The following is a 27,860-nucleotide window of genomic DNA, read 5'->3' as shown; positions in this document are numbered from 1 at the left end:
TTTCCATTTGGAGAGCCACAAACAAGAGGTGCTGCCGGCCCATTTCAGATAGCAGCCCTCTTAAAGAGCCCCTCTGTCTATGAATATGGAGATGAGGATTTAGGAGAGAGGGACAGGAGGAAAGGGGGGGGGGGATCGAGGGAGTCAGAGAGGAGATCAGAGTGAAGAAGTGGGAGCAAGAGAGAGATTTGGTGTCTCTGAGGTGCTTTTTCCTGCCTGCCCTGTGGCCCTTGGCTGGATTTACACTCTGGGTTTAGAGTGTGTGTGCGCGTCTGTTTGTGTGTGTATGTGGTGCAAATGAGCGGGTCTATGTAGACACAAAGCCAGAGGCGACAGGTCAGAGAGTAATCACACACAGACAAGCCCTATAATCACAGGACACACTAACGCTCACACCTTAAACAGTTCCCCTCTCATCTATTTCCTCTTTCACACAATCCCCCCCTCTGTTTTCTCCACTCCGTTAAACGCATCTGCAACCGCATACAGAGCGCGTACAGCAATGCATCAGCTGATTGCACAGCGCTTCACTTCTCCACCTGGCTCCTTCCCCTCTTTCTGTTCATTTCTCCCTTCATTCACTCCCGAGCCAGCATTCGTTGCACCTTAGATAAGCCTATATGAGTTTCCTCCCCGCCTGCGTTCATTTATATGCAGCTCTCCAGCAAAACAAACAGTCGTCCGTGTACAACAGATAGCATCTCGGTATCATCATCCAGCAGCCACGACACAGCACATGAATTATGGAGTGGTGTAAGTGTGCGGAGCAGGTCAGACAAGAACGGCAAAGGGCAATCCCTCGGGCCCCGTTTAGATGATTGCGACAGCGAATGCGACACTTCATTTTCTTCATCATCATTGTGGGCGCTGTGATAATGATACGAACACTTAACATGGTAACATCACTGTTAACATGTGCGGGAAAACAACCTTCAAACGGCTGACCGATGACCTCAACTAAATCAAATTACACACGTGTGTACGGGCTTTGAGTTACATCGTTGTCATCATCACAGGTTCCCACAGCACTGTCGACCTCATGAACATTACTGTAACTGATCATTGTCGCAAACACCCTGGGCTTTACGTAGGTCACCTCCCTCATCACGACTTTCACCATTACTTAGTTATTATATGCATCATGGAAAATGTTGTTTTTGCCATTGCCATACACAGTAATTAGCAAATAAAGGAATCTATCTGCTGACATTGTCCTGCTCCTTTCAAGGAGCAGGACAATTTGGAGTTCCCTTCCCAACATGATTTCAATAAAAGTGATGAGAGTCAAAAAATATATTACAACATTTTGCAAAAGCGACTATGGCTGCGAGAACAGCACACACCACATGGAATGTGATCTATTCAGATCTACATTTAAGCCATTTTCACATGTGGTTTGAATTACATACGGGTCAGATTTTTTGCAATGCGACTTCAGTCTAAACAGTCTGAATTCCTGCGACTCCTCCGTCACTCTTGATCGACATTCGTCACAATGTCGGAATGTGATGGGAAGCCATTCACATCACAATCCCACCAAGTAGCAGTCATTGCGCTATTAAAAAGCCATGATTCAAAATTTGGCTCTCTTATCATCTGCTCACTAATTTGCCGACTACCACTGTAAGTCATCTTATGAATGAAACCGTAAGCGCTGACTTAAGTGGCCTCCATGTTTACTTCCACGATACAATAGCGTTCTTGCATCTGATACATTTAGAAGATAATGTGAACAGCCAAACAAAACAAAAAAAATCAGACATGAGCAAATATTTCGAGCACTAAGGCTTGCAGTGTGAGACTCTTCAGTAAGTAAAATAAATAAAATTCCCTCCAAGACAGCCTGGTGGCCTTTCAGTTTGAGGTGTTGTCCATGTTGTGCAATGTCTTCTGTTTGCATCAGCGCGGGGACTTTTGGTACATGTTGTTCCTCTATCTCTCTTCCCTGTCAACTCTCTAATAAAGGCTTAAAATAACCAAAAAAAACAAAAGTGCCTCTGGGTTACAATGCCTTCCCTTCAGCTCAGCAGGGAAACCCTGTCTAGGGAAACACAAAGAAGATATTTTGCACTAAAAAGGCTAACTTTTGAAGATATCACTTGAACTTTAGAATTTATTTTTGGACAGAAATAGGACTGTCGATTTTGTCCCCCTTGTTTTAAAGGGAGGGAATCTTTCAGAGCCAGAACGGACAACTCTTCCAATGCATATATGGGCATTGGAGTATTGCAATAACATCATGCACCTGTCCTTTAGTATTAAGCACATCATATTTTTCAAGATCAACATAAAATACAAAATCAGGCCTGAAATTATCATTTGCTTAACTGATTAGCCGACAGATGTCAACATTTAAACTTGAATCCAAATGCCAAATAATTCTTAAATGTGAGCATTTGCTGCTTTTATATAATTGGAAACAGAAGTTTTTGGAAGGTTTTGAACAAAAGCAATTTGCTCTGGAAAATTGTGACGGGATATTTTTACACTCTGACATTTTATAGTCTAAACAAAATGTCATCACCACATACAAGCTGAGGGACTCCTGTAACCTTTTGTTTCCTTTCTCAGTTCTGTGCAGGTGGGAAAATAAAAATGCTTGGACACTGCATTTCAGACTTCTGCTCAGTTTGTACTGAACGCAGAGAGCACACTGACTTCTCAGACATTTATGTGGAACAGCCGAAAAAACTTTGTTTAAATTTAGCTTACAATGGTGAGCAGAGCGAGTAGCACAGGTGATCCAACTCTCTCCAACAGTCCAGTTCAGATACAGTTCAGGTTCATTTAAGAACTCCAATGGCGTTAATGCGTGTGCATGACTTTACTGTATGCGATAACCCTCTCATCTCTCACCTAATGCATGCTGGGAAAGGCTCCAGCCTTCCTGTGACCCTGACAAGTGGAAATAGAAACTGGATGGATGGATAATTAGCAGAACTGACAGCACTGGCAATCATGACACTGTGATCACATTTATCATCTCCATTACTGTAATCATAATTCCAACCGTCATAATCATAATCCGCATTACAGCGGGATCTTCATCACCATCATCACCGAGCCAGGAGGATGGTTTTCTCACATTATTACCTCCACCGTCATCATCGCAACGCTATAACCGACGTCAGCGACGTGACCGCCCGCAGCTTCATCATCCTCCTCCTCGGTGGTTACACAGACCATGTCAGGTCTCATTTCTTAACAGCGGCACCATATAATGAGAGCCATAACCATTATTGTCCAAAGGTCTCCTGTTCCAATCCTTTACTTTACCAAATGGCTTTCCCTTGCCCCGGCTCTCTCGTCATCTCTATTTCCCATTCCCCTGCTCTAATTACACACTGTTTGTTTGGCCTCCTGGCTGCCCTCTAATGCAGAGGAGAGACGTCATTAAAATGATTTACAGATGTAATCCCCCCTCCCTCCACTCTCTCTCTCTCTCTCTCTCCCCCTCCCTCTGAATTCCCGCCCCCTGGCACCCCCCAAATATAACTCACCCTAATATCACCGGCGGGATTAAAATCCGTTTCGATTAATCCCTTTTGCTCACTGCCTCTCTCTTTTCATGCTTTCTCTTTTACTGCCCTTTCCACCTCGGCAGCTTTCTCCACCTCGCTCCCCATAACTCCCAACTTTCTTGGTTAAAACCCGTTTTTATGAGCTGACATTCTGCCTCCTTCATACTTCCTTTCCTTTCCTCCTTACCCTTGCTCCAGCTCCCTTTCAGACACATAAACATTTTTACTCTCAGTAATTATTTCACGGTCAGAAACTGCAATCATCTCGGGTGCCTGACTCAAATGTTATCTCCTTCCATGTACTCGGCTTCATATATGAAGAAAAGAAGTGAGGCAGAAAGTTTTCTTGACTTCTTGATTTCACCGTTTCATGTTTTTCTTTGCCTTATTAATCCTGGTGCAAGCCCAAGATCAGTCACACAGCAGCCCACCCTTTGAATCTAGGTATACAATGTATACAACAAACAGCAGGATTAAAATCAGATTTAATTAATCTCCTATTCCCATTGCCTCCTACTCAGCGATGCTCCCTTTCTTGCACACTTTCCACATCACTAACTCGCTCATTTTATCCCTCAACCCCTATCTTCTCAGGGTAAAATGGGTTTGTGTGTGTGTGTGTGTGTGTGTGTGTGTGTGTGTGTGTGTGTGTGTGTGTGTGTGTGTGTGTGTGTGTGTGTGTTGGCAGGTAACTAATTTTTCATTCAGCTCCCTGGCTCCATGTTATCTCTCTTACCTGATTTTCCCACACCTCCACTCTCTGCTTTTAATTAACACTCTTTATTTCACAGCTCTCTTTGCTAATCTCTCCATCGGAGGCCTATAGCACTAGAGGCTGAGCTTTCACTCCCACCGCAGGCTCTTTGTACTCTTTCAAAACAGAAACGGCAACAAACACAAGTCTCTGCACGCACAAGCAGATAAATCCCACACACACTTACGCACCCACACACACACACAAACACACACACACACACACACACACATCACTTGAAACGCATTAATACACTCCAATGAAAAAGCAAAAGTAAAGATGCACAGGCGAAAGTATCCGTCATCTGATTTATAACGAGAAACGTACTCTCTTTCTTCCCTTGTGCTGTGCGTTTCAGGTGGTGAATAATGCTGCTGTATTAACAGTTTGGGGTGATAACTGATGCGTTTCATCTGTGCAGCCTGAGTTCCATACTGATTACTTAATAGTTTACAGAGAAAGAAGGTTATAATAGTGATTTTGTGTGTATGTACCAGTAGAGTAGAGTGGTCGTCCCTAAACCAGAAGGTTGGCGGTTCGATCACTGCTTACTGGCTAAGTGTCCTTGAGCTAGACACAGAACCCAAAGTTGCTCAGGGGCCTGTAAAGTCCAACAACGTTCCAACATCGGATAACAGGGCCAACAAACTAACTTTACGAAACGGAGGAACCGACGTTCTCTCAGTGATTCAGCTGTGCGGATATAGTGCGGTGTTAAAGTATGCCAAGTTAGAACATCTCTTTCTAGCGCTTTTTTTTTTTCTTTTGTACATTATTAATGTGAATTTGTGTGACGTGAATTGAATAACTGTCCTCCTGGAGAGAAAGTTTGAAAATTTGAGCCATTATCCCCATATTTTATCAATATCGCATCTCCACCAGTTCTATACCAGCTTTTCATTCTGCCTTTGAGTGTGGCTGTTCAACTACAGAACTCCACCACACTCTTCACCAGAACTTCAGATCACACGATTCCCATAAACAAAAATATGTGCGTGCACAGAGAAGAGCACATGTGCTACTTTCCATGCATGCATTCAACAGAAAGCCCTCTAGGCTGAAGCAAACCATTATTTTCATCTGTTCATTTCATTTTTGATCAATTATTAATTTAGTCAATAAATGTGAAAAATCATAATTTCTCAGCATCAAAGGTGCCATCTTAAATAAAGCCAAGAAAAACAGCAACTTATCACATTTGACGAGCTGAAACCAGCAACAGTTTGACATTGCAGCTCAAAAAAATTACTCAAGACACCAATCTTGCACAAGAATGTCTTGTCTTGTCGAGCCATGTGAATAATATTTACAAGGCTCGACAGGCAGGTCAGTGTACTCGCCATGGTTAGTACAACTCAGCCTCAGATAACAACTGCATAACGTCTTATGGGTCTATGAAGGAGCTTTGTCAAGTGTGAAAAAATAACCCCTCGTGATGTCATAGTGATGTCACCAGGGTTATCTCAGCTAACAGACAGCCTGTGTTCCAAACTGGGACCAAAGGTCAGGATATCTCGGCCCCTGCCGCTTCAACTTTAAATCACTCTCTTGTGAGTCCTCCAAGTGTGACACAGAATCACAGGCCTTTAAACATTTAATTTCCAAAAATAATTGTCGATTAATTTTCTGCCCAATGACTACTTGATTAATAAAGTAATTGTTTCAGCACTAACCTCCACACATGCATTACACCGTGCTTACAAAGACCTTCACGAGTGCGCTGACCTGACTGCGAAATAGCAAATGTAGCCCAGAGAAAGATAATATCAAAAAGGAAATTTGGGCTTTGGGCTACATTTTATTTGGAGCCTTAATCTTGCCAGCACATCATGCTGTCGGCCTCAACACATTCTCAACACAGCTCGACATAACATTCAGAGATGAGTGCATTAACTCTGATGAGTTTTATTCTTGTGCAAACATTTATGTTTACATACATCATGTTCAAACTGTGCTGTACTAACATGCATTGGATTATAGAGTGCTACGAGGTGCACACGCGCCATGAATTGGCTATTAAGGCTCACAACATATCAGTGTGTAATGGATGGATGTAATTACAGAAAGGACTAGTGTGACGCTGTCAGAGGAGGTGCCAATGCCAGATTGAGGACAAAACAAGCCTGGTGTATGTCCAAATAAGGTCAAACAGGGATTAGCTGCCATTCATTATTGGATAATTGTGTCAACAGGCAGTACATTCGTGTGTCGTTACACAAAATTGACTGACTTGAGATGGATCTGACAGAGGACTGCCTGCACAGGAGTTAATACATCTGGCAGAGAGTTTGCACATGTACATTTCTGCTTTTGTCTGTATTCACAGACTTTTAGTTTTGAATCGTCTGTCTACACCTGTAAACACCTGCAGGCCAAATTCAAAGCTGACAGTGCTTTGCGCTGCTTCGGCTCAACTGACTTTGTGTAAAATGAGCAGCATGATCTCACACTTAGGGAACTCAGCTCGATGTACTGCTCTCAGGTGTGCTTGACAGATTATGTTACCAAGGCTGTGGTTTGACTATTCTTCGTGACAGGTGTTAAATATCACATGTTTCTGTTGTTGGTGCTTTATCGGGGCAAACTTTGTGAAGTGCAATAATAACCCATTGTCCTGGATGTGAGAAAACAAAGGCACTACTGGTGCTTTCTTTAATTAAAATGAAACATATTTGTCTCATAGGATACTTCCATTGCCCCAACCAATTTATCTCACACCACTTGACTATTTGCTTTCACAATATTCGTTATTTTGACATTATTGCTGCAGCGGTTTGTTAGGGATGTGCATTTCCTTCTGTTGCCTGCGTAGTGCAGTGTAGATTTCGTATTGTTCCAGTTACTGGACTGTTTTCCAATAAAATGCCACTGAGCTTTTCTGTGCCAGAATGTAATAAAAGTGTCTGCCGGTCATATAGTCTTATAGTCATTAATGTCTATAGTTTTTAAGGCTGGCTGAGGGAGGCCAGGGATGATGTCACCACATTTGGCTTCTTTTCAGAGAATTTTCATTTATGGGTAGTGCATTTTTGTCCCATGACCAGTTATTACAGCAAACAAATTATTGCAGCAGCACAATTGTTACAGAAGAGCCCGTCTCTAACCTGCATCTCCACTGCATGTGTCTGTAAGTCACATGTTGGTCTGATGCTACAAAGGGACTGAAGGCTACTTACTGCTGTGATCATGAAATAAATCAAATGCTGGATTATTTAGGCCATAATCTGTACTTTAATTTGTTTGTTTTATCTGATAATGATAAATTGTATATTCAATATTTTCTTCCATAAACATACGACATAGACAAAAATACTCTTTGACAAAAATGCCTTACATTTCATAAGGTGATCCTAATGAAAGTCTTTGGCAATTTTTGTTGTGCAATTTCTTGATAATTATCAGCCAAAGAATTCACTGCTGCCAATATAGCTCTGCCAATATAATGCTATTATCAGTCTAACTCTAGAATAAATGTGTTTCTAGTGATGCACATACACACACACAGAGAGAATGTTCACACTGTTAATAAGTGTCACCATAGCACATGTTTCCGAGTGTGTACATAGGTCTAGGCGTTGGCATGTGCCATAACAACTCATGACATATTAATGAACTTTTCATTATTACAGCCAGGTTTCCAAACTATTCTGTTCACATATAACCAAACAGCATTTTATGTATCACAAATAGGTTTCTAACAAAAGTCTGCGGAGGGACTTATTTTAATTTACTTCCGTAACTTAAATAAACTAAAAAACATAGTTATTTTAACCCAAACCGGGATGTTTTTACGAAACCTAAGTAGTTTGGTGCATTTTTGTAAATCACGTGTGTAAAACTGCGACCTAAAAAAAAAATTAATAATAATAATAACAATATGAGGGAAAATATGTTTCCTTCAAAACATAATTGAAAATGTTTAGTTCTATGGGGAACATCACTATTATTGGAGATAGGGTGGCATTAACATTATATTCCAAATATATTGTTTTATGAGTAGAGGTGAAAATAAGAGCAGACGGAGAAAAATGGAAAGAAAAGGTGGAAGTGATAACCCGGGCTGAACTAACACCATGCAGATGAGGTTCTGTGACTGGGTTGATCTATCTATCTCTGTCGTACACCCTTGAGATGTCTTTATTGCAGTGAATAACATTACACTGCTGTGCTATGTTTACACAGGGGAGACACATCACATAATTGAACGAGCGTCACACTCAGATCCAGACAATTGTTAAATGTAAATATAGCAATGCCAAAGCGGGCCCTGAAACCCATGTTGCATTCATAACAGTGAATAGCTCTATATTTGAGTGCAGCAGTTAAGCACAGCTGATATCCTGGAGTTCTCCTCAACTCTAATAGCGTGAAAAAAACAATGTTCCATCACAGGTGCTTTGATACGATGTTGAGGGGTAAGCGGCGGTGCAGAGAAAATCAGCGCTACTTTTGAGTGAAGACATCAGGTGTGTAATGTCATCATATTCTCTCTCTCTCTCTCTCTCTCTCTCTCTCTCTCTCTCTCTCTCTCTCTCTCTCTCTCTCTCTCTCTCTCTCTCTCTCTCTCTCTCTCTCTCTGCCTTTTAACACCCTGTTCTGAAAGACGGTCCACTCTTTCCAATCAGGCCTTTATTGTCCTGTAATGAATACATTTCCCATAAAAGAAAGCCGCCGGGGGAAAAGGAGGAAAAAGGAGGGAGGAAGAGGGATAAAGAGAGACCCAGAGCAGAGAGAGGTAGATGAGGATAAATGTGGAACGGAACGAAACACACAAGCAAAAGTGATTTGGAGGGGGGGGGGGGGGGATTTAAGGGTGAACAGGCTGGAGGGTTTGGGCCAAGTTCTTTGCTTTTTCCGGCACCTTCATATTTCACTCTCATTGTTTTCAGTTTTGTATAAAAGGAGTCTTGTCAGACTCTGGTTTGCATTTGCTGTTGCAAATCAGCATTCAGTTTGCTGGTTGCTGTGTGTGTGCGCCTGTTTTCTGGCCTGTTAAATAACCCTCATTAAAGGGCACCAGCAACTAATAACTATGTCCGACTGCACCAAGTTTGTCCCTGTGCCCCGTCCCCTTCTCTCCTTGTTTAATTTCCCCTCAAGCCAGCTTATTGATTTTAGCCCCTCCATTCCGTAACTCTTTTTATTAATAATACAAAAGCAACAACAAGAGTGTCACAACCCCGAGTTTTGCACAAACAATTAATAAGATTAATCTAGAGCAGGCGTGTATGTGTTTCGCTGCTCTTTACAGAACGGGCATCTCCCCGACGGTACGGCACCTCCCCTCTCCTCTAGACTTTCCCTCCATACATCTCTGCCAAATCAATCTTCTGAAAGAAGGTGCAAAGTGAGAGACAGACAGAGAGGAGCAGAGGTTTGGGCCAAGCACAAAAGAATGGGATTTGATACCGAGACCGAGCAAAAGAGACTATAAAAGGGTAGAAAGGGAGGCCAAGAGTAAGTAGACACAGAGAGTAGAAATTGGGGAGGAACTGCCAAAAAGGCAAGCCTTGGTGGTGATTTCAAAAGCGGACAAGGTGGTAAGAGAAGGAGGCAGGGGAGAAGGCAGAGAGAAACACGGATGTGCCGAGGGAAACAGAAAATGAATAGAAGATGGAGGGAGACAGATAGGATCGAAAGGTAGCTGTGCTGAGTGAGAGAGCTGCCTGAACTATTAGATTCTCAGTAGGAAGTCGCTCCCTCTCTCTACCTCTCCTGCAGTTGTCAAGTCGAGCTTCGTGAGATGCTGTTAATGCAACTTATAAACTGTCACAGCGTGACGTGTGTGCAAGTCCAAGTGAGTGCATGTACAGTATATATGTGCAGAACTTTATCTGTTGACTTAAATCACTTGTGTGGGAACACGGAGCATGAAAGAAACTTTTCCGAACTGTATGTGTGGGTGGGTGGATGGCAGAACATCACCAACTACAAGAATGTGGAAGTCTGTTAGACGCATCAACAGCAACAGATTGTCTGGATCATTCAGGGATATTTTAAATACTTTACTTGAATACATTTCAGGGAAAGGGAGATTTACTGCAGGATGGATGATCATTATTTGACACTTGGGTAAGAAACCATCACCAGTGCCACACAGACAGGCTACCTGTTACAGCTGAGATGGGGCGCAATTGTTAGCTGTCGAGCCATTTTGTTGATTTCATATTTTTGGTAAGCCTGCCAGGAGTAACCCACTGACTGTCAGTTTGTGAACATGCCCTAGGCTGCCAAATATCAGAATCACTAATGCATTTGTATCTTAGCTCAGTGATATCTGCAACCAGGGAACGGTACTTCCAGTTGATAATTCCAGCCTATTACAGCTTGGATGTTATTTTTGTAGCTTTGCCCATAATATACATCGGTTATGATAATATTGTACTCACCGAAGTAAGGAGCAAGAAACACAAATGGTGAGATGGTCAGACAGGTTGTAAACCAACCAGATAATCCAAATCACAATGTAACAGTAAAGTAAGGAATCTCTTTCTGTGGGTATGACCCTGCATATCTCCAGAACCATTCATCTGATCTAGTTCACACTTGGTGGATGTATTGACCCTTTACTAAGTCCCGCCCTCAAATGCAGACTGGCCAATAATAGCTTAGTTTTGGCCAGCTTTGAATAGGGTCCGACGAACCAAAGTAACATGTGACACATGTTCAATTTTTAATAAACTTTGAATGAGCAAGCGAACAGCGCCCTGTGCAGCAGGAGCGGCGGGGCTCAGGGTTCTGCAGACTAAGTTCAGCAACTGTTGTCCGCAATGAGCAGACTGCACCTCATTGACTGCAGGTTACTTCTGATGCTGGATATACAAACAAACTCTTCTTCAGCGCCCTGGATTCAATAAGCAATAAGCGGTTCTTGACAACTCTGCAAGCAGCACTCCCTTGGAGCCAAGCAATCAGCCCGCTTCAAACGGCCACGCTCTACCAACAATATAGTAGTATAATATAGTATAGTAATAATCCTTCGATGAACAACTGTGTGTATGTACAACCACGGTAAGTTCAGTAGGTTAAAGTTCATGCAGGGAAATATGCCTACCCTGTCGTCCAATTAAGTTTGGCTAACTTGAGAGTTGGTTTTCAATCTGTATGAGCAACTGATTGCTCTTTCTTTTTTGCCCCATTAGACTTTACAGCGAGGGCGCCGTGTTCCTCGGTCTCAGCAATTAACTTGTACAATATTATTATAACCAATAGAAATGATGGTCAAGACCACTTAAGTAAGATCCAAGTTGTAATAAACTAGAATAATCCTTCAATTTAACAGAAAGAACGCTTCATCCACGTTGAGGTAAAAAGCACAGCCCATCTCTGAGACCCGTCTTTGAAAAACATCAGCAGGGTCATGAATTCATGTAGACTGCTTCACCGTGAGGTGGTTAGCAGTCACATGTCCATATAATGTCGAGCATATATTCAAACCACTGCCTTACTGATGGCAGTAACATCAGGCGAGGTGTTTGTTATATCAGCCTAACACATAAACCCACACACGCTAGGGACAACAGATGCATCCTGGGCAAATGATGCACTGTTTTGTGTGATTGTGCTGTTGGTCCTCTCGTGTGGGTGGGTGACCAAATTGTGGAGCTGTGCAACAGTGCCAGGGACGGTCAAGTGTGAGTATGTGTGTGTGTGTTTACAGAATATTACTCTATGCGTGTGTGTATGCTGAGGGCTGAAATGAAGGTGGACTGTTAACATCTCCCACTGCAGTCCTCCCTGCATCCATTCCACCTCTGTCCTCTCAGTGGTAGGTCCATGCAAGTTGCAGCCACATAATTTTCACGAGGGTCGGATGGCAGCGCTTTCCTCCCTCTACACCATCCTCCCTCCCTCCCTCCCTCCCTCCCTCCCTCCCTCTCTCTATCCATCCACCACCCCTGGACATTCTCTGCACTTCACAACCGGGTGAGCAAAGCGGCAGCGGCTACCTACCTGGCTCCGTGATTGACTGCAGTGCTGCTGAGCGCGCCTCACTGTATCTGTGCCGTGTTTATTGCTTCTTTCACCTTCGCCGTAATTGAGTCCCTTCCCCATGCGAAATATATGCACCGTCAGACGGGCAGATGTGTGTGTGGAAGGAATCTGTCAGGGGTGTGTGTGGGAGCTGGGAGTTGACTGACAGGCTACATAACTCAATTCAGAAACTCTGAGGGAATCTGATGGCTGTTTTCTTGCGCGCGCGCGTGTGCGTGTGTGTGTGTGTGTGCGTGTGTGTGTGTGTGTGTGTGTGTGTGTGTGTGTGTGTGTGTGTGTGTGTGTACGCAAATCTGTGTGTGGCTATCTGACAGACAGTGTCACCTGAATATATGTAGAAGTACATTAGGGCTCCTATATGCAGTTTACCTCCTAGCTGGAATTTTACAGATGAGAACTTAGCATATCTCTTAAAGGAAGGTGCGTTTAGGTGTGTGTATTGAATTTGAGAACAAATTCACAAACTATTTAAAAATATATATTCTAAGAGCACCTGCTCGCTTACACACAATTTAGGCTGAGGCTGAGCCAGTCAGGAGTGTGTTTGGCATGACAAAAACGGCAGAACAATGATGCATGTGTATGTGCCTGCATGTGTGAGCAGAATACTACTCAGCCTCTTTCAAACGCACACCTACACAACAGCACACACAACTGTATGTGCCAACATGCCAAGAGCAGGCCAAGATGAAACGATAAATCGCGATATATGATGGATAAGTGAGATGAAGTGCCACAGAGGTGAAGGCCAAGAGATGGGAAAAGTAGAAGAGGAAGGTGGAGAGTGATGAAGTGCGTGTTTGTGTGTGAGTGATGGCCTGATCGCAAGAGATTGGTAGGAAGAAGATGAGGGAATTAAATATGAAGACGGTAAACTCTGCTTTGCTGCAAATAATAGAGAAAACATAGTTATGCACAGGCTTCAGGGGAATATAAGGAGTGAGAGGGGGTGAGAGGAGGGGGAGATAGACAGATAGGATTGGTTAAAAACAGTGATGGAAGCAAGAGAAGGTGGGTGGGAGATGAATGGAGATGGTTGGGGGGACAACACGGTCTCTGAAGTGCACGTACAGTGAAAATAAGCCTCCACCTCCAGAATATTGCGGTGCAGCATATAAGTAAAATGCTCAGTTCAGCAAGCCCAGAGCAAGGGAAAAAGGGAAAGAAGGTAAATCTGGAGGTAAGGGAAAAAGAAGAAAAGAAAAAGGCGAGGGAGGGGAGGGAGAGGAGGGTGGGGAGGGGGTCAATTGTCTATAAAAAGAAAACAGAAAGTTAAAAGTAAAGGAAGGCAGTGAAAGTGAAACTTATTCTGAGAAACAACAACAGCGGCAGAAGTTGCGGGGAAGAAACAGAAATATTATTGGAAATGAATCAATACGCCGTATGTAAATAGCATGAGAGCGCAAGGAAAATAAAGTCAGACAGAAGGGAAAAAAAAAAACACATTTTGTATATGCAAATGAGAAGGAGAAAGCAGAAGCACAGGCGCTAAAGCTGGCCACCTGGGCCCCGTCAATCCTCTCTCTCTCTCTCTCTCTCTCTCTCTCTCTCTCTCTCTCTCTCTCTCTCTCTCTCTCTCTCTCTCTCTCTCTCTCTCTCTCTCTCTCCGTTTCTCTTCCTCTCACTGTCTACTTCTCCACACCTGGCCCTGGCATCCCAAACGCCTACGGCTACAGTATAAGAGTTAGAGGAAGAGGAGGCAGGAGCGGGGCGCAAGCAGCAGGGAGGCAGGAGAGACTGTTAGCCAAAAGATCCATCAGCGAGCGATCCTGGCAGCGAATATGCCCCCGCCTTCACCAAAATCTGTCTTTCAAAATATCATCGAGTCTCCCTCTCCTTGCAAACTCTCAGTAACAGTTGGAGCGGACTCATGCGGACACATGCACCTGGAGCACATAAGCGCAGGGAATGCACGGACATTGTCATTTAAGTACTAACAAGGTTAGAGGTAGAAAAGACAGGCACACAGAGAGGTGTTAGAAGTGGGAGGGGGGGATAAAAAAGCTTTTTGGGTGATCATGGTGAGAACAAACAAAAAGACACTAAGTCACCGCTGAGTCGCTTGAACATGCTTCACGCTGCGGGAGGATTGGGAGTGAGGGAACAGAGAGGAGGGAGGGGATGAGGGGAAAAAAGACAGACAGAGGAAAGGAAAAAAAAAGGTATAAAAAAAAGGCAGGGAGAGGAGAACCAGCCCAGTGAGGAAGAATACATTTTTATGCTACAACAAAAACCCACCATCTAAAAGCACCATCTATGTGCATTTGTGAATATGTTTGTGAAACAGATCACCAGGTATGTCCCTCTGTTTATCCAAGGGGAGCTCATAAAAAGGATGCCAGAGAGGGTACATGGCATTTAAAAAGGCACAGAGCATCAAGACACAACACGCTGCAGTAAATAAGTTTGGAAACACCAAAAGGTCTCTCCAGTCTCCTGAGTGCAGTTAATGTTTCTATTCATGCATATGTAAATGTGTGTGTGTGTGTGTGTGTGTGTGTGTGTGTGTGTGTGTGCCAACCTGCTTGTCTGCTTTGCCGCAGATTTGCGCACACTTCTGTAACTCGGCCAGAGGTTTATATACAAGTCATCATTTGGGATCAACCTGCTTTTTAATAACCCATGGTTTATGTTTGTTTTTCATTTTTCCCATAAGCTCGTAAATCTATTTCCCCACAGCACAATTCAAATTCATCTCCATGGTAAATAAGCATCAGTTATAATTGCATATACAAGTAGTTTGTGCGGTCGCAAAACTTTTTCTTTCCCAATGCGGTCACGGTGTGAGTGAATTGGTTTTGAAGCATCACTTATTTATGTGATGATAAATATATGATAATGTTGATGGTATTACAATTAATCTATACTATTGATCTAAGGTTTATGATTTTGAACCTAAAAGCCATTGTAGAAATTAAGGACACATTTTGCTGATATGTAACTTCACCGACTTACTGCATAATTAATCTGTTATTTAATCACCTGGACCATTATTTACGGATTGAAATACAACAATTTTCAGTACATTTTTTATTAATTATCTTTTCTTTTTTTCTAATTTTCATAACAGTCATTAGAAGGTCAGCATAATTGAGTGCAATCTTGGTACCACAATATTATTTTAGTATTTGCATTCTATACAACATATGAACATTGGTGTTGTGAAGAAGTGAGCTGTTTTGTAATGAACTAACATTTTTTTGTTTTTGTTGAAATTGGTCTTTCTATACTTCCTCAAATCTTTTAAAAATCTTTTATCTGAGTTGATGAAACTTTCAATTATCCAAGAAAGTTGTCCAAAATGTCTAATTATGCTTTGCTCCACATTTGGCAGCCTTATCTAACCAACAGTGACACATTAACCAGATATGGGCAACGTCTCCTCTGTTATCTCAGTTGACCGAATCCTGACGTTGATAAATGAATTTCTGCAGACTCACACTTCCTCTTACAATCTTCCCTCAGATTGTTGAGCCTTCATCTTTGTTGGCAGCCTCAATTTCCTGCCTTACAAAGCATACATCAAGTTGTGCTTCATAGTACCAAGATGTAACCACAGATCCGTGCAATGTATAGTTTACACTAATGTTACGCAATATTCATGGTACGATGCCTTGCACTTGCAATCATGACGTCTGTCGTTTTACGCTTTTGACACTGAATGAAAGTCGATACATTTTAGACTTTTATGTAAAATGCATATTTATTCTAATGGCAGGAAAAACAAATGTATCATTTTGGATCAGAAATAGAGGAAACTGGAAGCTCTGTGATTAATACAGCGGACACAGTTGCTCGGATAAATGTTAGGACAGGTGGCCGCCATCTTGGCTCTTGGGAAGAGAAAGAAAATCATCAGGATTGAAAGAACATTCCCCCACAGCTTTCTTTGATTAATTTCTCTTTCAATAAAGTATGTTACGGCTCATGCAGTCGAGAGGCGACGGTGTCGTGCTGTGTGTACGGTGCCTCTCCAAACTGTAGGATCTATACTGCAGACACAAAAAAAAAAAAAAAAACACTTGCAGTCCGTGGCTACAGAGTCCACATAAGTGAAAAATGACTTTGGTACCGACCACAGAACCCCACTGGCCTCTGCAAGCTGCTTCACAGCTCAGTTCAGCAGTATGGCCATGGCCCCAGCGGGTGGCGGTTGCTATGAACCACCGTTTCTCCGCAACTGTGCCCAAACGCCCAAGGCCTGTGTCAAGCTCATTCAGTATCACAGACTCTACGGCTGTTCCACCGCTCCACTGCAATGGCCAGGAAGGAGAGGCACGGCACTTCTGGAGTCCATGATAACATTATTCAGTCGACAGATGGACATGGAGATAGGAACGCGTCTGTGGACACGAGTCAAAGCACCGCCTCAGTCTGCTGGTGCACTTTATGGGAGGTGAGGGTAGAGGGGTTTACCTGTTAACAGCCATAAGGTGAATCAGCCGAGAAAATGAATCCTGGTAGAGAATCGGCCAGAGCTTTCTTCAAGGTTGTTGGTGCTTGGCCACTTTTTTAAGTGGCCTTGCCAACTGTAACAATCTCAGCAGAAACAATCGTAACCAATCTAATTTGGCCCGGCTTCGGTGCAGAAGGCTGCATAGCCTCACTTTTGTTTTGCCCTGCTGAAAGAAAGAGCATGAATTGATGACCTTATGACTCTCAAAAGAGCCCGGCAAATGATTGCGGTAAATCTCGCCCCAGCACATTAATGCATGGCCGCAGGCTCATTTCCCTCATTTCTTTTTCTTTCTCCTTTCTTTGTCCATCTCTCTCCTTCCTACAAGCACTTTGGGGTCTTTGAGAGCGGCCAATTTCTCGAGGATTGTTTTCATGTGCTGCTAATTAATTGCCTATAATTAGTGGTTGTTTAAGGTTTGCTAATGCAGTGGCTCAAAACCTATTACTCCTGATGTTGTCTCAGGCCTGAGAAAGAGATGAAGAATAGTCAAATAGAGACAAGCGGCAGAGAGAGTGTAGGATTGTGTCTGAGAAGTATTGTGTAAACTGCAGTAGATTTTTTTTTTTTTTTTCTCCAGTGGCTGTGTCAACAATCACTTGGCATGCGTCCAGAATGGAGTCGGCCAATCGGAGTTTGATCTATTGGCAGCTGCTGTTATCACTTGCTTTTCTGTGAGTGATAGCATTTGGTTTTTAAAGTGCATACAGTGAGGCAGAATGTGCGCTTTTCTCTGACATTTGGGAAGATAATCTGTGATCGTCTTTAGCTTACTAAATACATTTACCAAGTCCCTTTTTTCTCCCAACTTAAAACGTTAATTAAATGCTTTAAACACTCATTAGTATGATCTAATGAGTTCTGATAATACTTGAATCATAATAGAGAAACTGTCCTAACTGAGGTTTCTGTAAATGACGTTGCCACTTAATCCATGTCGGTCGTGATCACAGCTCAAATGAATTCGCCACTCGTGGGAGAGACATTTTGAGAGTTCTCTGAGATAGAGACCTCATCTGAGACCTCTTCAGCATTGTTGTGTCCGCCTTCTGAAAATCTCCATCTGATTTCCCAGTAGATAGTGTGCACTGTTTTGACTGGCAATTTTCAGCATTCGACAATCTTATCAAAAGCCAACCTATTAATGCCGATGATACGAAGGATTCTAAATGGCAGACAGATGAATAGCCCTGTGCGTGTGTGGGTGTTTAATTCGCAGAGCCGAAGCCCTGTGCAGCTACCAAGTGGGAGGACTGGCCATGAGCTGCTGGGGAACAATTTTAATACTCGTTTGGTTGTGTGCATGTGGGTGTTTGTGTGTGTGTGTGTGTGTGTGTGTGTGTGTGTGTGTGTGTGTGTGTGTGTGTGTGAGTGTGTGTATGTATGCCGTGACCTCATCGATCATGACACCTTGTCTCTCTGGTGTGGTCACCTACACAGTGCTTGCCCTCTCTCCGTCTTTATCTTTGTGTATCACCATCCATCTCTCTGTCTCCCCCTCCTCCTTCGACTCCTCACCCGCCATCCTCTTCTCACACCAGCACCCTGTACTTTTCTGCTTTGGTCCCACATTCCTAATATCACCCTTCCCTCCTTCCTCATTTTTTTGTCCTTCTAAATCAGTCATTTGGCACAGCAGGAGTCGCACACTCTGTCGCTCCCTTGTCTTTCTTCTTTTTTAACATCCTCCCATTTCAGAGCTGAAATCCTGCAATCATTCACTTGTTTGTTGGACTCCTTTCTGCATGACTCTCTGCTGTGCTCCTGCCTGCTTCACTGGTCTGTGACGCATGCCCGTGGCGCTCCCTTCCTTCTCCTCGCTTCCGTCCTACGCTCTTTTATACACTGTGCAGCCAGCCATCTCTCCCCCACTCTGTTTCACTCTACCTCTCTGACCCCATCAGTCCCTCGGTGCCCCGGCTAAGCCTGGTCACTCTTCATCAGCTAGCCTCCACTGGACACAGAGACCTCCCAAGGGTAAAGGGAAACGGGGTCTTGTTGGCAACCTCCGTGCCCGGCCTTGACAGTTTCACCTGAGTTTAAGTCCTTAACTGATCCTCCTTACCCCTGGACGAGCACCTCATTACCAGCCTTCCCCCTGCTCTTGTCTCAACATCAAGTCTTCCAGATGGGATGTGTATAAGCCTCCACACCAGCAGTCTCTAGCTCTTCAATTTTAGGCACTTGCCCTTTTCAGTTCAATCAGCCTCTCTGGTCCAATCCGCCGCAGAGTCTGAGTGAGGATGATCACCTTGGTTACCGGCGCTACTGGAGGCCGTTGTCTGGCCAAGTTAGCTCGTGGCCCTGCGGGAGCTTCAGAGACAGGTGTCGCTGCAACAGGGGAGGGTGTTAAACAAGCCTAGGGCCAAGCAGGAGGTATAAATGTTTACTCTTAGTCATGGAGACTGTCACCAATAGCGAGGAATGCTCGCCCCATGGCGTTAAGTGTTTTCATGGTTTTTCAGACTCAGGATCCCCTCTTTCTCCCTCCATCTGTGTTCCCTTGACAGCATTCAACTATGACTAACCTAAAACACCTTGTACACCCAGTAGAAAGAATACATAGCAACTGCCTTTTGTATTTGGTGCCAAGAAGCAGTGTGGAGGGAGTCGCTGTTTACTGATTTCACACTCCCGTGGCAAAGACAAATATACAGCGAGGGGTCAGCGGCTGGAGAAAAGCTGCTGGCTCAGGGGACATCAGGTCACAGCATGGAAAGCTGCACCCAAGGAGGGGGGGGGGGGGTTTCGCTTTCATACCGAGCCAATCAGATCAGATGGGAGTTAATAAATGCGCTGGATTGATTGGCAGGCTTCTGATGCCAACAAATGGAGGAGACGTCCTTGGCATCCGACACAGCATTTAAAAACTTCAGCGACAAAGTTGGTGAAACGCCAGTTGCTCTCAGAGAGCGACACGTAAGGACGACATAGATCACCATTATGATAATCACAAGCGCCACTGTCTGGGGAATAGTAATGGGAAGGAGATGAGGTGGCAGCTATAAAGAGTGTTTCTACATTAGCGCTGGGCTGATTAGATTGACAGAAAGTTTCGCTAATGGACAATTAAACAAATGGTCAAATGAGATATAAGGCTTCAATTACCAATTGGTGTGTTTGTGTGCCCCTTTCAATCATTGTCCCTCATGCATTCTGTTTGTACATGAACCCCTCGATGAGGACAAAACACAGACAGAAACCGGTGAACAGGAGTGCATGCAGTGGAAACAAAATGAATTGTCGCGTCTTCTTTCCCTTTGTTTCTATCTCAGTGGATGTAAATATAAAATGCTCTCTGGACCTAGTCTATAATGCTGGAGGGAGTTATTGAGATGCAATCATTGCGTGAAACAACAGCAGTTCAAAACAAGGAGTTATAGATCGCATTGAGGACTAGGAGGCGGATTAGGAGATAATTACTGTAAAATACATCACCTGCACTAAACGGTGAGCCTAGGAACTTCTTCTGCTTCTGAGTAATGGAGCCATAAAAGCCCAGGGGAGAATAAAAACAGCCCACACTAAGCTCCGTAACTCTCTCAGTCATGACTTGCCCAAAGAGCGACACAGTCCAAATTGTTTATGGAGCTTATGTGTGAGCAGTTGCTCAGCTGAGATAGTGGGCCACCCTGTCAGGACCCTTTAAGACTGCATCGGTTGATCAAACAGGGCCGTACACGACAGCAGTAGGCAGCGTATTAAAAAAAAAAAAGGCTAATTTCAGCTTCTCGTGTGTAGACGGGCATGCCAGCATCGTCTGCCAAGTTCAGCTTGTCCAATTATTTAGACCTACAAAAGACAGGGAATCACAGAGGAAAAAAAGGAATGGAAGACTGAAATCTGATTGTGCACTGAGCTCAAATTTACACCGTGAACCGGCAGATGGCAGGCCAGAGAGCAAGGAAGGGCAGTCTCGCTCTTTTTAATTAAACTGTCGACAAGTTTATTTTATTTTGGGGGGTGAATTATCCTCCGAGGTTCGGATCAAAGGATAAACCTTGGCTCACTGTGACGACTTTCTCAGTGCATTAGAGAACAAAGAAAGGAGCTGAAACAGCAAGCACTGTGCAGTGTGAAAGAAAGTAAATAGGCAACCTTAACTCTGACACAACGCACAACTGCGTCTGACAAGCATCTAAAACTGCAACGGCTCGGGCAAACTCTGGTATTAGCAATCCTATTCTGATGTTCAAAGGAAACTCGAATGCACTACGTAAGCTGTCTGTATAGGCAAGGTCTATATGTGTATGTGCACACGTGTGTTTCTGCACCTATGTGTGTGCTTAAGCGCGTCCCTATTTTTTGTTTCTGTGTGTACAGCATTTCCCTTGATGTTTGTGTTTACACGCCAGGCCTCTCTTCTGTGACTCACAGCGACATTGATTTATGCATGGCCTGTGTGTGTGTGTGTGTGTGTGTGTGTGTGTGTGTGTGTGTGTGTGTGTGTGTGTGTGTGTGTGTGTGTGTGTGTGTGTGTCTGTGCCTGCCTGCACACATATACCAGCTATAATTGGTATTCAAATCTCCTCCCACAAGTACGTCCAACTGCTGCCGTTTTTCAACCGCCAGAGAACCCCAGCCAAGGTCCAAACAGCCTGATGAGGAACAAGCTCAAAACGGATGGCTCCCATTGCCCACATTGGAATAAACAAATGGAGGTGATTTAATGCACACGGCGATAAGGCAGGTGGTAATGGAGGCATGGGAGAGGAATAGGGAGGAGGAAGAATGGACGTGATGGAGGCAAGCAGCTGAGGTGGAGTTAACAGCATTTGTTACTGTACGTGGGGTTTCGTACAGTAACCGGTATCCGGCTGTGGATCAGCCACCCCCACAAAGCCATGCACCAAGCGCACAAACACACAGCACTGACTCTGTGTGCGAGTGATTTTGTGTGTGTGTGTGTATGTGTGTGTATGTGTGTGTGTGTGTGTGTGTGTGTGTGTCCCGCAGGCCTGCCCGTCAGACACACTGTGAAGTCTTTCTGCCTTTCTTCTCCCCGCTCTTCCTCTCCCTTTCCTGCCTTTCTCGCTCCATCCATCTTCCCATCCCTCTGTCTCTCCTTCGTTCTCTAAAGGAGGGCCAAGTCTCCCAGCCTCGCCATCTTCACAGCACCCTCTCAATCTATCTGTCCGCTCATCCGTCTATCTGCCCAATCAATCTGTCCATCGCTATCCTGGCATAAAAACAACCCCCATCGCCTCCCACCTTTTCTCTCTTTTTTCCCCCCTTTCTACAAGATTACTTTTGTCAGTTTCCTCTGTGGACGAGAAATTACCAAGACGTACTGATTTGTTATCAGAAATACAGTTTTTCTTTAACACGTGCATGTGCATCTGTGCGGGGTGTTCAGAAACAGACTGTCTCTACACTTCCTTCTCTCCCTCCTTCCTCCATCCATCCACCCGCCTGCCTGCAACACCCCCCTCCACCCCTGCTGCCCCGTCTCTCCCGGGCCCCTGTCAGTGGCTAGATTAATGACAGTGATCAGTGAGCAGCCCCCAGCAGAGGTTGCCTGCAGCTCAGGCAAAACCCGGCACTGTAAGCAGCGCGCACACACACACACACACACACACACACACACACACACACACACACACACACACACACACAAACATGAAGCACATTTACATGCAGGACACAAGAATGTTAATAAATGGATGACCAGACACACACACACACACACACACACACACACACACACACGCAAAGCTCTCACACAGTACTCCAGTTAGACTGACATAAGAACGCCTACGCGATTATGCATAAAATCAACCCTCCACTGCTACAGGAGCAGACATACAAATGGATCCATGCAAACATACAAAAGGGAGGGGGGGATCAATACGCAGGCCATGTTGAGGTTGCAGCCAGACAAATGGCTATGGAGCTATGGAGCTATGGAGCTATGAAGCTATGGAGCTATGGAGTTATGGAGCTATGGAGCAATGGAGCAATGGAGCAATGGAGCGCTGCCTGTGTAAAAAGAGACATCATCACAACGGCACTGTGACAATCCGACCTAGCACTTAACCCTTTCACTGCCCCAGGACAACGTAAACAAAAGCCCCATAGAGCACAACGACCGCAGGACACACATCAATGAGGCAACACAGTGTGCTCTTCCTCGTTGCCATTCCTGCTCCGTCAGGCTTACTGACGCTTTTGGTGGACTGTAATAAGGTCCGTTATGAATCTGTGATTTTTACAATACCCAAGCAGATGGCACAAAATACCATGAGGCTAAAGTTGCTCTGAGTCATGATTGAGCCAAATCCAAATCCCTATTTTTGCAGCAGATGCACTTGTTATAGGATAGTGACCATGAAATCTATTGTGTCCATAAGGGAGCAATGCAGGACTATCCCAGACTGAGAGGTTCCAGCGGGGAGAGTAAACACAACGAAAGGCACCGCAGGTGCCATTACATGCTTTGCAATTGATTGTTAGATGTTATTGTATCTGATAAGGTGAGGTCTCAAAAGTCCTTTCAGTCCCTCACACTACTGCAGCATATAAACCGCTGGGTCTGGTGTGTGCCACACGTCTGGTCCACTGCGGGCATTTGTTATGAGCTCTCATCATGTTCCTGTCAGAATATTCAATCGGAGCTCTCTACATGAATGTCTGTATCCACGTATGTCTCCCGGGGATCCGGTCCCAGCTCCCCACAATAAGTCCCAAACACGGTCTGACCAGGGGAAAACAAAATAATCATAAATGTCTTGACGCACGCGGGTCAACAGAGCATGGGATGATTTCACAAAATATTTCTGCGTGGGCAAAAAAGTGTCTTTTCTTTCCTGCACCCTTTCACTTTTGTTTTCATTCTGAGGTCTTTTGGGGTCTTTCCAGCCTAACAGTTTCCATAAGTGGTCATCACAATGACTCATACCCAAATAGAAATACGCACGTACCAGACTTGCGCAATGGGCTTTGATTCTAATCACCCTGTGGTGATTACCAACAGTAGTCCGCAGGACGATTGTAAACTGGAATAACTGCACGTGTTCTTTTTTTGTCCCACGGGGAGCGACTCCTTCCCTTCTCCCCGCCTGACAAGTCAGAATAAACTCGGTGCATTTTCAAGCTTCTTTTCAGAGGACTTAGGCAAACTTGCGCGGAAAAGCCACAACACATCGAGGCGGCTTACCACTCTTCTCATTCGCATCACACTCATTCACTCCCTCTCTCGAGTCTTACCGGTGCGCACCAGGCAGGCGACTGTGACGATGGTGAGAGGGACGCAGTAGTTCCACACGGTCGCGAAAGCCATCGTTGTCGCTGATATTCCCCTCTGATCTCTTCCTCGGTATTCCTCTTCCTTGGAGAAATCAGAGTGACATGAACCCGCAGGTTCACTCTCCGACAGCGCCTTCAGCGTCTCTCTGTGTGTATGTGTGTGTGTGAGAGTGAGTGAGTGCGCGCGCGTGCGGACTGCGTGAACGAGTGTGTGTTTTGTCAAGCGCTCAGTGCGTGTAGTGGCAGGTCTTTACATAGTAATACTCCTTCTCACACACACCCACATACACTTTCTCTTCCTCGGAATGCCTGGATGTGACGGCTCGGCCGGTTTTTCTTGGTTACTTTACATTGTAAATATATTTAAAAGCTGCCAATAGGGCGGGCCTGTGCGTGTTTCCGACCAATTGCAGAGAGCCGGAGCAGGTGGAGGGGTGTGCGGAGGAGAAAGAGGGGCTGGGCTTTCAGAAGAAATCGGCTCTGGGCTTGCGGGGGGGAGGAAGACGGGACGCGTAGTCCAATTAATTGAAATCAATTCGCCCTAAATGTGATTGATAACCAACATTAATTTCCCGACGCAAATAACCAATTTATTTCATATTCAGTTCCACGGGACCGAAAATGATCAGTGTGGCACAATGATAAAGATGACAATGAACCAGATGTTTACTGTTTGAAGAGACAATAATGTTGCAGGCATCAGTCTATTGTGAAGTCAACTGCAATGGCATTGCGCAGATTAATCAGCACATATGTCATGTATTCGGTATTTTTCAAAGTGGACCCTATTTGTCTATGTGTTTGTACTAAACACTTTTTGCAAATGGACAAGTGTTGAGGGATAACTGTTTCCCCGTCGATACGTGCTTCCCCTCCTTACGCCTGAACAGACCCGTATCCCTAACCACCGAGGGGGGCGCTGTCATTTTCACAGGAGGTAAACACTATTATATGGGGGAACAGTTTAAAAGAACACTGCAAGCCGAAAAGCATTTCGTCCACAGGCTCAGATTATTATTATTATCGGACAACACAATGGAAAGAACCCTACAGAGAAATAAAACTCACTCACCTGTCCCTTGTTGTGTTTGTTATTGTGTCAATCAGAAGTCTTTTTTGTGAAATGTGATTATCGGGGTAGAGACATGGTCCCACTCTTTACAGCATTGTTCCACCGTGGGCCTCATTGGGTCACAGCACCCACAGGAACATCACCAGTCTGACGAGCTTCCCGGCCCTGTAGCAGCTGGTTCACCCTCCTCTGCCTGTTGTAAACCCTCTTCAATTTGTTCTTCATCCATATACTCTGGCGCACACAACATCTAATGCAACAAGAGGGGATCTACCCAGTTGTTGTCAAATATCAAGTAGGGGTGGCACCATGGTGGCACACGCATTTCAACCCGTTGTCTTCCCGCAAAACGTCAATTTACGTGGAGAATGTTGCCCCAATTTAATTACGGTGCGGCCTGAGGGCAGCTTCTGTCTGCAGCACTCTACCTCAATACTGGACTAACTTCAGAAACTGTTGTCCCTACTAGTTAACACATCAATGTGGGGACATGGATGAGAATCATTCATTCGTGCCTTATTTATATTTATTGTAAACATGTATTAAGTCTTTTAATACAATCCACCATGTTTGCAAATACAACGACAATAAAGTTATTGATTGATTGAAATACCAACGTTATCCTTTAAGGCAGAAATGGGGGCAAACTGAATTGTTTTCTGTAAGAATAACTGTATTTATTAATGATTATTCACCTACGAGGCGGAGGAAAGGTTATATATTGACTCACTGCCAAATTATAATATGTGCAGCTGTCTTCGTATGTCTTGAGATTAGGGGACATTGTGTTGCAGAAGCTGCTTTGTCTCTAAAGTACGCATATGACTCATCAAGGAGAGCAAGGAAGGGACCTGAGAGCATTCGGTTAAATCACCGTTTCGCAATGACGGTAATGGCCCGGAACAAAAACTTGAGCAGCGGACGAACCAGAGTTTCTCCTCATCTGTAGTCAGGGCCTATTAGGCCCCTCTAAAGAGGCTCTTTAACTTTGCCCTCATGCTGTGGCCACAGTTTGCCCATGATTGTGTTTTCCAGTCAGAGCGCACTGCTCCATTATGAAAATTGTTTCTCTTTCCACAATCTCTTTTTTTCCCCCTACTAATCTAGTGTTGTGCCATGTGTTTGAAGCCTCCTGGACGTTTTTAACTATCTTTGGCGCCCCCTCTAGGTAACTTTGGAGATAGCATGTCATGGATTTCAAATCTGCTTAGGCCTCTCTCTCATCTGACACAAATCCTGACACTTCGGTCAGTTTGGTTCAAACAGTGAGAAAAGTTCAAACAGGCAGTAAAGCATCAAAGCTGTCTATTAGCATTAGTATAAATATTCCTACCCTTGACTTCCATGAAGTTGCTTTGAACTCTCGGCTCACATCTGACCTCTTTTGCGTAGATCTGTGTGAAATCTTTAAGTCTCCGCTTCGGGCTCTCTCTCTCTCTCCCCGCTCTGTGAATTTATTTCATGACACAAGCTTTAACCTTGTTGTTTTGGCGAAGTTAGTGTCTACCCAACTCATTCCCCCAATTCCCATCCCATCCCATTTTTCCCTGTCAGCCTCTCTACGAGTGTTTGTTCCCCAGTTGGCAGGGAGTCGGTGGCAGGCAGCGCCCGCCCCCCTGCACCAGATGGGGCATTGTCAGAAAGTAATGAGGGGAAAACACCTGCTTCTCCAGCGAACTCCACTCCTTCATTTTCAGCCATTTGACACAACATATGCAGGAGGCACATACAAAACCAAGTGACCGTGACGAGAACAGCAGTGGGCAATGGCTACAAATATCTGGCACTTTGTTGCATCAGTCAACGAGGTGACATGTCTGGTATAATTCACCTTTACTTGTAGATCAGTGTACCGAGGGCTGTCAGGCCATTTGCCTACCTGACCAATTGACACTGGTGTTGCCATGTCACAGATCTGCATCCTGCCTGGACTTTGCGCTAATACTTTTGGCTGCTCTCTGTATTCTCTGCACAGATCCTGCCTTGCCCTAAGCCGTTGTCCAGTGGTTTATCCTCGAGGCACTATCAAGGTCAAAATGTCTCTGTAAACTACTTCTCTCCCTCCCAACCAGAACCTTGTACCTCTGGGACAGCTCCACTGTGTGAAATTCCTGATACATAATCTTGTCTTTTCTGGCCAACCAGTTGAAGCCCCAGGACCTAAGCCCACTAGGGAGCACACAGCATTTCACTCATGACTGACTCAAAGGCCAAAACGAGATGGTGCTCGCTGGTATTTCACATGCAGGAGGGCATTTTAAATTTACAACATTGTATTTTTTCCAACAGAGCGTGAAGATTTTGTGAGAAGTCTTTCTGTTTTGGTTAAAAAAACACCCCATCTGTTTTGCTCTTTATTCCTGTTGAAGACATAAAATCAGCAGAAGTTTGTGGAGTTGGAAAAAGAAAAACAAGGAGTCTGTAAAATTCCTGACAAAGAGTGGCTGCAGCAGAGCCGAGCTGTACAGGGGGCTTGAATAATCAGTTTAATAACATTATCCTGGCTGTGCTCTGTGGCGCATGCACCCGTTAATGGAGTGTCATTGTTAAACTGCCGCTTCGCCTATTATTAACGACGGCCTACGGTCAACCACACACCGATAATAAAACCACATAAAGCCCAACATAACTTCAACAGACAAGTGTAATGAAATTCTTTGCGTTATGAGCACGGTTATGGTAATAAGCGATGGTGCTGTGGCACGGTATTAAGGGTTACAAGGCAACAGAGGAGAAAATTAAAAAGATGAAGTTGTAGTCTATGATGGTTACTTTGGCGGGGAATCAGAATAGGCTAAATTCATATTGAGGTAGAAC

At 44.4% G+C, this 27,860-nt stretch overlaps 1 protein-coding gene across 1 annotated transcript in view; it reads right to left on the bottom strand.

Moving 5' to 3' along the window:
* Nucleotides 1-24,287, bottom strand: part of cadm4 (cell adhesion molecule 4) — a 147,827-nt gene extending 123,540 nt beyond the window's left edge. The window contains exon 1 of the mRNA XM_068736563.1: nt 23,933-24,287. Within this exon, the coding sequence (XP_068592664.1) occupies nt 23,933-24,005 (73 nt within the window). The 5' untranslated portion in view covers nt 24,006-24,287. The remainder of the gene's footprint in view (nt 1-23,932) is intronic.
* Between the last annotated feature and the right edge of the window lie 3,573 nt (nt 24,288-27,860).

The sequence above is a fragment of the Cebidichthys violaceus genome, unplaced genomic scaffold, assembly GCF_023349555.1.
Source record: "Cebidichthys violaceus isolate CVI_PGR_0920_01 unplaced genomic scaffold, fCebVio1.0.p SCAF_7, whole genome shotgun sequence".
NCBI lineage: Eukaryota > Metazoa > Chordata > Actinopteri > Perciformes > Stichaeidae > Cebidichthys > Cebidichthys violaceus.
This window is presented reverse-complemented; position numbering and strand designations above follow the sequence as displayed.